The following is a 12,217-nucleotide window of genomic DNA, read 5'->3' on the forward strand; positions in this document are numbered from 1 at the left end:
TTATTATTTTGTTGCTTTTAACTCCCCCCCCTGAACCATCAGCTGTCCACTTGCCAATTCCTGCACGTACAATATTTTAACATTTCCAATATCCACGAGTGAGGCTGTTCATCAAATTGTCAATAGTTCAACAATTATAATTTCTAAAATAAACTTCCTTTCCTTCCTTCCGCATCTATGAAAACCTAATAGTTCACTTTCACTAGATGTTTTCCCTTCTTAAGTGCGCAATGAGCCTCTTTTTTCCTTTGTCTTTTGCAAAACACCGTAGATAATGCGGATGCCTGCATTTCTGCAGTTGCAAAATCACAGGTGTCTCTGGGTGTAGGATGTGACCCAAAAGTGAATTAATCTTAATTCATTTTTTTTTTGCAGCAATGCCCCCTTGTGGTCACAGCCTGGAATGTCCATTCAGGATGCCCACTAGCTAGCATGCTTTGTTCTTTCCTTGTTGGTATGACTTTGCAGGATTCTGGGGTGAGAGTGGACCTGGGGTGTGTGGCAACTATGGTCTTTGAATCGCTTTGGCTCCCAGCATGCTGACCCAGGGAAAGGCTCTCTTCTGCCTTGGTCAGACCACACCTGGAGTCCTGTGTCCAGTTCTGGGCGCCACAATTTAAGAAGGATGTTGACAAGATGGAATATGTGCAGAGGAGGGCGAATGAGATGTTCAGGAGTCTGGAAACCAAGCCTAATAATAATAATAATAATAATAATAATAATAATAATAATAATAATTTTATTTATACCTCGCCCTCCCCAGGGCGGCTGACATCAACAAGATCACAACAAAATGTAAAAGAAAGAAAAACAATTGATTAAAATGCGGATTAAAATACAATCCAGATTTAATTTTTAATTTTTTTTTTTAATGCAGCCTCATTTTAAAATGGAATGGTTTTATGAGGAATGGTTGACGCAACTGGGTATGTTTAGCCTGGAAAAGAGGAGAGTGAGAGGAGGTACGGCAGCCATCTTCCAATATCTGAAGGGCTGTCATGTGGAAGAGGGAACAAGCTTGTTTTCTCCTGCTCCAGAGGGTAGGACTCGAACCCACGGCTTCAAGTTACAAGAAAGGAGATTCTGACAGGGAAAACTTTTCTGACAGTAAGAGCTGTTCAAGAGTGGAACGATCTCCCTCAGGAGGTTGTGGCCTCTCCTTCCTTGGAGGTTTGTAAGCAGAGGTTGGATGACCATCTGCCAAGGATGCTCTAGCTGAGTTTCCTGCATTGCGGGGGGTTGGGCTGGATGGCCCTCAGGGTCCCTCCCAACTCTGCCATTCTTTGACTGTATGATTCTTGCCCCCAGGCCCTGCTTCCAAGCTTCCCACACCCATTGGCTCAGTTGGTAGGGGGCTGTAGTGTGCAGAGTGTGAGATCAAATTCTCCATGGCAGCTAGAATATTCTGGGGGGTTGGGGTTGGGCTAGATGACCCTAGGGGGTCCCTTCTGTGATTCATTGACCTTGCTTTCTCCCTTCTCCTTTGCGGCTTTCCAGGCTGGAAGAGGGGCATGGAGGTCCCGCCAGACATTGCCATCGCCTACCTGATGCAAGGCAGCTTCTACGGCCACTCCATCTATGCCACATTCTACATGGACGCTTGGCGCAGGGACTCGATCGTCATGCTCGTCCACCACGTGGTCGCCCTAATGCTCCTCACCTTCTCTTACATGTTCAGGTGTGTCCCCATCCGCACGTGCTAGCCTCCAACCCCAGTTTCCTGCCTTGCTACACCTCTCCTTGGTGGCAGAGCGCATTCTGTGCATGCAGAAAGTCCTGGGTTCCAAACCAGACGAAGGTCCCTCTAGTTCAGCATTGTCTGCACTGACTGGGGGCAAGAATAATCGAATCCAGGTGTGCTTAAAAGGTTGTGCCGTGGCTTACCTGTGCTTGTATCCTCTCCTTCTCGCAACGTTGACTTCAGGTACCACAATGTGGGAATCCTCGTCCTCTTCCTTCACGACATCAGCGATGTTCAGCTGGAATTCACAAAGCTCAACGTCTACTTCAAATATCGGGGCGGGGTCTACCATCGTCTGAACGATTTGATCTCTAACGCCGGTTGCATCTCCTTCTGTGTAAGCTGGTGAGTTTGCCGGCCCTCAAACTCCGCACACAAACGGCCCATTGCGAGGGAGGGTGGTTCTGCAAACTCCACCCCCCTCAAAAAGAAAACCCGGCAGGAAGGCATATTACAAATTATTGTTTGGTTGTGGCTAAAAGAAATTGCTTGTGGTGCTGCAATCCCAGTATTTTGCTGTTCAGATAGACTGCTCTTGTGCAAGAAGTTTTCCAAAATTGTAAATCGCTTTGAGGTTATTATTATTATTTTAACAATCAAGCTATTTAAGTGAACGAACAACAAGATTCTAGTCCTCATAGACCAGGTCCCTTGTCCCCGCAGGTTCTGGTTCCGCTTGTACTGGTTCCCTCTCAAAGTGCTCTACGCCACCTGCCACACCAGCCTCCAGACTGTCCCGGAGATCCCCTTCTACTTCTTTTTCAATGCTTTGCTCTTCATCCTGACTCTGATGAACATCTACTGGTTTCTGGTGAGTAGCGAGAAATTCCCATTTCCCTGCAGGAATGCAGGAGTTGGGAACCTCCAGCTGATAGGCCTCACGAGCCTCAGTTCTGTAGGAAAGGATTTAGACACTAGGAGAAGGATATATTGCTTAGTTACTACCTTTCCTTGCTCACGCAAGTGAGGTCAGCAAAGGAACCATCCTTTGTAGCATAAACCTGGAAGCTAAGACAAGGCTGATTTAACCCAGGCACCCCCAAACTTTGGCCCTCCAGATGTTTTGGCCTACAACTCCCATGATCCCTAGCTAACAGGACAAGTGGTCGGGGAAGATGGGAATTGTAGTCCAAAACATCTGGAGGGCCAAAGTTTGGGGATGCCTGGACTAGACCATGTGAAAAATGGAACATAATATTTTGGCTGTACAGTGGTACCTCTGGTTAAAACTTAATTTGTTCCGGAGGTCCGTTCTTAACCTGAAACTGTTCTTAAACTGAAGCACCACTTTAGCTAATAGGGCCTACTGCTGCCACCGCGCCACTGGAGCACGATTTCTGTTCTTATCCTGAAGCAAAGTTATTAACCTGAGGTACTATTTCTGGGTTAGCAGAGTTTGTAACCTGAAGCGTTTGTAACCTGAAGCATTTGTAACCCGAGGTACCACTGTAGTTCATTCATTTTCAGCTTTGTATTCTGGTTATAAAAAAGTGCGCCTAGACATTCTATTGTTGCATCCATAACCTAGGTTTAAGGTGCCTTTTACCTCCTAGCTTTCATATGTTTCTAACACTACTTTCCAGCCCTGGGAGGAACACAGGGTGCATTCGTATGACACTACCCAATGCAGCCGACACACTAATGTGTCACAACACACAGTTTGGAAAGTTTTGAGCTAAGGTGTGTGTGTGTGTGTGTGTGAGAGAGAGAGAGAGAGAGAGAGAGAGAGAGAGAGAGAGAGAGAGAGAGAGAGAGAGAGAAGGAGGGAGAATGACTTGTGCACAGTTACAATGGAGACAGCAATGTCCACCTGGATCCTGGAAAAGGCAGCAGCTGTTTTTGGTAAAGCCCAGAATACTAAAACATAATCTGACTATTATGTAGTGCCTGGTTTGCAAAAAACACCCATACAGACAAAGCTTTTCAAAAACAGGAATCAAAATACTGTACAAAAACCACAGACCAAGTTTGGGGGTGCCTGATTTAAACTTCTAGAAACAATAATCCAGGGTGCTTTCTTCGTCTTCCCAATCTAGCAACAAAGGAAGGTTGGCTTTTGAAAATGATGGAGTAAGTGCAACTGGCAAGATTAACAGCAAAGATTAGAGATCAAAATGAAGAAAAATGCCTTGAGGACTGAAATTTTTTTATTGGGGATTTAAAGAACTACAGGTGAAACTCGGAAAATTAGAATATCGTCGAAAAGTGCACTTATTTCAGTAATGCAACTTAAAAGGTGAAACCAATATATGAGATAGATGCATGACATGCAAAGCAAGATATGTCAAGCCTTTATTTGTTGTAATTGTAATTATTTGTCGTTAGGCGGGTCAATTATAAACGGAACGGAATTAATGAAATGTAATAGCGATGTTTATTTTTGTATTGTTGTAACTATTTGTTTTATTGCTGTGGAATTTCCAAAAGAAAGCATTTGTAAAAATTAAAAGAAAAAGAAAAAAATTGTAAGTTGCATTACTGAAATAAATGCACTTTTCGACGATATTCTAATTTTCCGAGTTTCACCTGTACTATAGTGAGATGACCAGGACTTGAAATATGAGTGACAGTGCAAATTATTAAGATAAATACGTTAAATTGTGTGCATTGAATAGTATAGGCAAAATATGCAGCATTTAAGGGTAAATATGAAAACCATGGAAATGGAGGACAGAAAGTCAACAGATAAAGGAACTTATGGATTATGTTAAAATATGTAAAGATTTCTTTTATGTGAAAAATAATAATAATCGCCCCCTTAAAAATAACAGCCACACACATTGCTTTGTGAAAAAGTAAAAGTTGGATTTACTTACATTGTAAATTTGGGGTGCTCTTCCCAGAGAAGCTTGCCTGGAGCCATCATTACATGTCTTTAGGAGCCAGGCAAAAACATTCCTCTTTACCCAGGCCTATGGCTAGTCAATAATCTATGGCCTGTGTGGAGGAAGAGGGCTGTTATCATAATGGCTATTTTACTATTAGGCTGTCTGTCTGTCAGTATGCTTTTTATTATGTTTTTATCATGGGCGTGCAGGCCATCTTAGGCCCAAGTCACCCGGGCTGGGATAATAATAATAATAATAATAATAATAATAATAATAATAATAATAATTTATTTATACCCTGCCCATCTGGCTGGGTTTCCCCAGCCACTCTGGGCGGCTTCCAACCGAATATTAAAAACAGTACCAGTACAGCATCAAACATTAAAAACTTCCCTAAACAGGGCCGCCTTCAGTTGTCTTCTAAAAGTAAAATAGTTGCTTATTGCCTTGACATCTGCTGGGAGGGCGTTCTACAGGGCGGGTGCCACTACCGAGAAGGCCTGGTTCCCTGTAACCTCACTTCTCGCAATGAGGGAACCGCCAGAAGGCCCTCGGTGCTGGACCTCAGTGTCCGGGCTGAACAATGGGGGTTGAGACGCTTCTTCAGGTATACAGGACCGAGGCCGTTTAGGGCTTTAAAGGTCAGTACCAACATTTTGAATTGTGCTCGGAAACGTACTGGGTTCTCAGGAAAGTGAGGGGGCTGGGTAATGTAGTGCAAAGCATTGTGGGGAATGGGGTTCTTAATTTCAGGATCAGGAGTTCGAGCCCCATGTTGGGCAAAAGATTCCTGAATTGCAGGGGGTGGGCTAGATGACCCTTGGGGTCCCTTCCAACTCTGCATTTCTATGATTGTCCCCTCTCCCTTCTTCTTTGCAGTACATCATCCTCTTCGTAGTGAAGGTCTTGCTGGGGCAGGTTCGGGAAGTGAACGACGTCCGGGAATATGATGTTGACGCAGCCTGCAAGAAGAGAGACCGGGAGTTTCACATCCCCAGCTGCTGGAAGGAAGGGTTAGTGTGCCAGGGAGGGAGGGAGAGAGGAAGAAAATCAAATTCGTACCAACATTCATTTCTCCTGGCTTCCCTGCTTCTGCCAGTGGACAGCCACGCTCTTCTGGAAACCCTATGAATGGAGTGCAAAAGCCCTCTCCCAGATGGGCTTTAGCTGCCCTGCCTGCAACTATCAGGGATAGTTTGCTCCTGAATGTGGAGTTATTTTGATACAACTATCCTCCAGAAGAATCATCTTGTTGGATGAAACCCTTTGCCGTGGGTATCATTCTGTCAGTTTGAAGCCCAGAAGCGGAGCATGTAAACCACTCCGAGGTAGACTGTGTCTGAATGTGGATGTTCCATTCAGCTCTTTTGCTTGAAAGGAGTGGGGTGTTTTTCCCAAGGGGAGGCAGGCAGCAATAAAAGCGTCCAGGCCAGGGGAGCGTGGGGACCCACTATTAAGGGTTTGACAAATGCAGATTTTTTTAATCTGAATTTTAGTTTCAACTATTCCCAGTCGGGTTTTTGGAGCGTAAGCTTCGCAAAGTGGTTTGTAACTTTAGCACGTTAAGTAAATTGCAGCCACAGGATTATAAAGCGCATTGTTGTGACATGAATTTAAAACACACAAAAGCTGTGCTAAAGCCTCTGGAAGGTTGCTATACGGAAGCATAGGGGTGTGTCCTTACCTTGGTTTTACTCAGAGTAGTCCTATTGAAATGAATGGGCAGATAAGGGCCCTTTCCCTCAAGGGGGTGGATTGGCTCCCCTCTGAGGCAAGGTTGCAGTGTTTGGGGCTTTTTCGATTTGAGAAAAGGTGAATAAGAGGCAGCATGATATTAAAAAGTGATGCATGGCATAGAGAAAGTTTATAGGCGAGAGGGAGAAAGAGCTTTTTTTCCTAACGCTGCAATTTGGGAGTATCTAATGAAGCTGAAGGCTGGGAGATTCAGCACCTGGTTAATCTATGGAACTCCTTGCCACAGGAGGCAGTGATGGCCACCAACTTGGCTGGCTTCCAAAGAGGATTGAATTAACTCACAGAGGAATGGCGACTAGCCAATGGGGAATGCTCAGAGGGAGAAATCTTTCTGCATTCCAAATGCAGGAGGGGAGAGGGCTCGGGGGGTTCAAATCCTGCTTGCCTGTTTCCCACAACAGGCGTTTGATTGGCTGCAGTGAGAAGAGGTTGCTGGACTGGAGGGGCCCCCTTGGGCCTGATCCAGCAGGCTAGTTTTGCCTTCTTGACTTAGGCCCATTAATTCCACGGGGTTCAACTCTGTGTTGACTACTCTCTTACTCTCTCTTCCACAGGAAGCATTTGAAGAACGGACTCGTGAAAGACAAGCGGTTGTAGATGGCACCCGCTGGATCTCCGCTGGCAAGGACCCCCCAGCTTGCTTGCCAACCCAGAGAAGAGCCCGCCCCCCACCCCTTCGTCTTGATACCTAGAGCTGTGGGATTGGGGAGGGGGAAAGGGTCTGCAGGCAACTCCTTGGCGGTTGCATTGTTGTTGTTGTTTTAAAAAAACTCTTGCATTTGGCCAGAGTTGGCGCTGGCGGTAAGGACTCACACGGAGTGGATTGAAAGGGGGCCTTTTTCACAGACCTGGGGTTGGATCCGGCATGCCCAGCAGAGAGCCCCACAAAGGGAGCGGCAAGAGTCCCTCCTCCGCCAACGTCCCCTTGTAAAGACCAGCTCTGCCTTGCGCAGCCTTCTTTGGGGTGGCCCCCCGAGAGGATGCAACAGCTTCCCCCACCCTCCTCGTTCTCCAGAGCCCTGACTGGTTAAGCGAACCGAGTGGCCGATCAGCTTGAGGGGGCGGGGATTCACACTTGTGAATTGATTGACAGGAGGGGTGGCGGTGTTCACCTGGGGACGGTTATCCCACAATGCTCTGCGGCACTTTATTCCTCGCCTTGCAAGCACGCACACCCCGCCTTTTTAAAATATATATTTTACTGGATATCGTTAAAAGAAGGGGGAAAGGGTGATTTGACCTGTCTCGGGGGGTATGTGCTTCCCCCCCCCCTGTTGTGTGCAAAGGAAGAGTATCCAAAACTAATTTTCCAAATTAGTTTCTGAAAACAGACTTTTAAAACATTTTGTTTGTAAGGGCAGACGACGGGTGGAGGGGAGACAGTGGCGAAACCGGATGCCTGTTTTGATATCTAAAATGTTTGTGATGAAAAAGCAGGGCGCCAGGAATGTGGGGAGACGGAGGGGCAAGGGGCTGTGTCTGCCCTATTTCCCTGGAGGGAAGCCTGTTGATGGGGCTGCGTGGAGCCTCTGCGTTCAGAGTCTGTCCATCTGCAAGGACTGCACCTCACAAGGAGAAAGGAGTCTCTGCGAGCACAAAATTATTGGTGTCTTTCTATCCAGGTGGACGGAGGTGACTCCCGTTCTGCATTCTCTCTCCTACGAAGCAGCACCAGCATGGACCTCCCACGTGGGTCTGCCAGTCCCAACGCACTAATGCAGCACCAATTGATGTTTGTGGCTCAGTTGGGCACCCCAGAGCTGGCTTTGGGGCAGCGCCCATCCACGTCATGCTACTAACCCCCCCCCCACCCGCCAACCCTTAACCCCAGGGAAAAGCAGCGGAAGTTGGCAAGAATCCTTTGGGGGCAGAAAACTACAAGAAATTCAAACGGATTCAAATGGAGCAATGGATTCAAACTACAAGAAAGAAGATTCCACCTAAACATTAGGAAAAACTTCCTGACAGTAAGAGCTGTTCGGCAGTGGAATTTGCTGCCAAGGAGTGTGGTGGAGTCTCCTCCTTTGGAGGTCTTTAAGCAGAGGCTTGACAGGCATATGTCAGGAATGCTTTGATGGTGTTTCCTGCTTGGCAGGGGGTTGGACTGGATGGCCCTTGTGGTCTCTTCCAACTCTATGATTCTATGAGTGGCAGACGCAAGGCTGGCAGGGGACGGAATCACAGAGTTGGGGCCACAATGGCCATCTAGTCCAACCCCCTGCAATGCAGGAACCTGAGATTAAGAGTCTTACGCTCTACCAACAGCTACCCCAGAGTCGGAAACAGTTGCCCACCTCCTGCAAATCTCCAAGAGATCTACCAGGAAAGGGTTGAGCTTAGAGCAGCTGTCTCGCATGTGGAGGGTCCCAGGTTCAATCCCGGCATCTCGGTGAAAGGACACCCCGGGGTCTGGAAGCCTGGAGAGCTGCTGCCAATTAGTGTAGGCGTTACTGAACTCCGCTGACCCATTGATGCAACAGGAGGCAGCTTATTGGGTTCCTATTTAAAGCCAGTTCTATGTTCCATGAGGACCAGAATGACCTGAAACTGAATGACCACAGCTCAGGGGGAGATCATTTGCTTTGCATTCAGAAGGGCCGGGAGTTTAGTCCCTGGCGTCGCCAGTTTGGGTTGGGAGAGACCCCCCCAGGCCTGAAACCTGGGACAGCGGCACACCATCTTGATCTCGTTTTATCCAACGGTCTGACGCTGTATAGGGCAGCTGCTGGTGCTCTTCGTATTCTGCTCACCCTGTGTTAGCAACAGTAGATGGGAATGCAAATAATTGCTTGCTAAGGTGGAAGATGACGCAGGAGGGAGAGGAATTTGTAATGCAGATGGGGACATTTGTAGACAAAAGCACCCCTGGATCCAGAAGTTGCATTTTCAGGGTGTTCACATACTATATCCCACAAGCGTACAATCTTTGAACCTCTGTCTGTGGGCACGTGTACATTTATTCAGATGTATCGTTCAATAGAAATGCAGTCTGGTCGATCTAAACCAGGCATCCCCAAACTGCGGCCCTCCCTATGTTTTGGCCTACAACTCCCATGATCCCTAGCTAACAGGACCAGTGGTCGGGGAAGATGGGAGTTGTAGTCCAAAACATCTGGAGGGCCAAAGTTTGGGGATGCCTTATCTAAACAAACCAACAAGTGTACGCACTTCCGCACAAACCCCGGTACACAAGTCGGGATTGCTGGAACCTGTGTGAACAAGCCCTTCTTTTGATAATTAAACATCTGGGAAGCCATTGCATCCCTTTGCCTTTTCCGCCCCCTTCTACTTGGTGCTGCAGGATGACGCCACAGTCACAGCAGCCTGCATATGCGTGCCAGGTTTAAAAAATCTGCCTCTCCCTTTCCCCTCCGTGGAAAAATTGAAAGCACCAAGAACTGTAGAATTCCCCACTGCGGGGAGGGGGGAAGAGTTAGATTCCCTGACTTGCATAAATGATGGGAATTTGAACAAGTTCTCTGATTTTTTTTGCACACACCTGGCAGTGTTTCCCAAACTTGGGTCTCCAGCTGTTTTGGGACTACAATTCCCATCATCCCTGACCGCTGGTCCTGCTAGCTAGGGATAATGGGGAGTTGTTGTCCAAAGACCCAAGTTCGGGGAAACCCTGATTTGGAGGTTCGTTCCTAGGGAAGAAGCGTGAAGCGTCAAACCCCTCCCTAGCACTGGGAATCTTATTTGGTGCACAGCTCCCGTTTCTGAGGATTCCGGCATACCATTGCATCCATGAGGGCTAGCACCTTGGTTTCTCTAGTGAAAGCCGATGTTCTCTGCAAGCCAGATGCCACAAACAATATGCTGCGCTCACACACACACCTGGTGTTCCTGCACTGTAATTTGTTTTGCACACTGTTTAGAGATTGTAAACATTAAGCAAAAGTTTAGGGATACCTTAAATAAATTGTGTCCCACCGTAGTCGGACTGCGCTGATGACACGGCTTGCTCCTTGACCAAACCTGTCCTACAGAAGGCCAAGAGAGAGAGAGGATCCCTTGCCACTTGAGTTTTGTGCATGCCTATCTACAGCAGCCTGCTGACTTCTGCTGAGTCTTCCCTTGGAAGGAAAGTAAGACGGGGGTGGATTTGTGAACCTCTAAATGTGGTTACTAAGGGCCCATTGAGTTCAACACCCTGTTCTCATGTGGCCACCCAGGTGCAACAGGGACGGGGAACTGACGGGGAACATATAGAGGAGGGAGAAAGGTTGTTTTCTGCTGCTCCAGAGAAGCGGACACGGAGCAATGGATTCAAACGACAAGAAAGAAGATTCCACCTAAACATTAGGAAGAACTTCCTGACAGTAAGAGCTGTTTGGCAGTGGAATTTGCTACCAAGGAGTGTGGTGGAGTCTCCTTCTTTGGAGGTCTTTAAGCAGAGGCTTGACAGGCATATGTCAAGAATGCTTTGATGATGTTTCCTGCTCGGCAGGGGGTTGGACTGGATGGCCCTTGTGGTCTCTTCCAACTCTACGATTCTATGACTCTTCAGATGTTGGGACGAGAGAAGGTGGCACCCTGCCCGATATTTCCCTTAAAAAAACCCCCCAAAACCTGTATTATTATTTTTTAAAAAAATTAATGTTCAGACTTCAGGAACCACACCAGATTCTTCATCTGCAATGGGTATCCTCGAAGAGTGCAATTAGCTCAAAAGATGGGAGGATGTGTTGTCAAGTTAAATTTGCCCCCATCTCCAGTGAGTGGACAGAAAACTCCCCTTCTAAGGTTGCAATCCTAAAGGCCGGTTCAACATATGATCACCAGAGAACCCAGCAATGCTTCGAATCCACTGGGCTTTCCGTTAAAGGGTCTAGCATGCTTTGGGATCTGAGATGCTTCCGGGCAAAACAAGGTTGCAGCCAACTGAATCATTCTCAGAGTAGACCCATTGAAGTGAATGGATGTGACTAATGGGCCCCATTAACTTCAATGGGTTGCTCCTGTCAGTAGTCCTATTCACAGTAGACTCATTGAAGTTAGTGGTCCTAGGTAGGTTGTGTTTGTTAGCTTCAATGCAGGATAGTGGATGTTAATGGCCCCAAATTAGTCGTGCCTATTCCTTTCTATGTGTCTACTCTTGAGTAAGTTAGAGGCAAGCTTATTTTCAGGGGTCAAATCCCATCCAGGTGGATTTATCTCTTCACACACACAAGGTTCTTGTTTGGCGCAAGGAGAGTCTTACAACAAAGCTCATTCCAGACTTCTAGGCCTGGTCCGGATCCATCCCTTGCACCAATGTTCACACTTCCTCCCCTGCTCTTTTATGACTTGTGGCTTTGCTTCGGAAAGGTGTTTGTCTGTGAGAGAGGGATCCGAGGCCTTGTGTTTGTTTCTGTGTTAATTTAAATGCCAACTCTCTTGTGGCGGAATCCTCATTAAAAGAAGGAGAAATCGTATTTGTCGTAAGAGCTGTTTGTTACCTTTCTAGCCGCTTAAAGTTGGGTGTATAGTTCTGTATTCCTGATTTGGGTTTTCTGCTGCTGCTCGACGTGTTTAAAAGGGGACAAGAGGGGGGAGAGCTGCATCTTAACTGGAAAGGAGAAACAAGGTTACAAGATAATAGGGAGATAACAATTTGATTTGCTACTCTATTTATTAATTTACTGCATTTATAATCCAGTTGTTTTGCTCCAAGAGCTCAAGATGGCACACAGGGGTCTCTCCCCTCCCCACATTCCTTTTATCCCCACACAACCCTGCGAGGTAGGACCAGGTCACCCAGTGAGCTTTGTGGGGGATTCCAACCCTGCTCTCTCCCAGGCCCCAGCCTGGCACTCTAACCACTACACCACACTGCCTCTCTCCACCTTCCAGGATACCTTACAAAATGTTACAAGGTTAGAGGTAAGCACACTGAAAAAAAATCAAAAGC

At 47.0% G+C, this 12,217-nt stretch overlaps 1 protein-coding gene across 1 annotated transcript in view; it reads left to right on the forward strand.

Annotated features, from left to right (window-relative positions):
- Positions 1-11,922, forward strand: part of CERS1 (ceramide synthase 1) — a 32,629-nt gene extending 20,707 nt beyond the window's left edge. The window contains exons 3-7 of the mRNA XM_035118997.2: positions 1,498-1,678; positions 1,925-2,086; positions 2,405-2,552; positions 5,449-5,582; positions 6,879-11,922. Of these exons, the coding sequence (XP_034974888.2) occupies positions 1,498-1,678; positions 1,925-2,086; positions 2,405-2,552; positions 5,449-5,582; positions 6,879-6,921 (668 nt within the window). The 3' untranslated portion in view covers positions 6,922-11,922. The remainder of the gene's footprint in view (positions 1-1,497; positions 1,679-1,924; positions 2,087-2,404; positions 2,553-5,448; positions 5,583-6,878) is intronic.
- The last annotated feature ends 295 nt before the right edge of the window (positions 11,923-12,217 follow it).

The sequence above is a fragment of the Zootoca vivipara genome, chromosome 6 (assembly GCF_963506605.1).
Source record: "Zootoca vivipara chromosome 6, rZooViv1.1, whole genome shotgun sequence".
Lineage (NCBI taxonomy): Eukaryota > Metazoa > Chordata > Lepidosauria > Squamata > Lacertidae > Zootoca > Zootoca vivipara.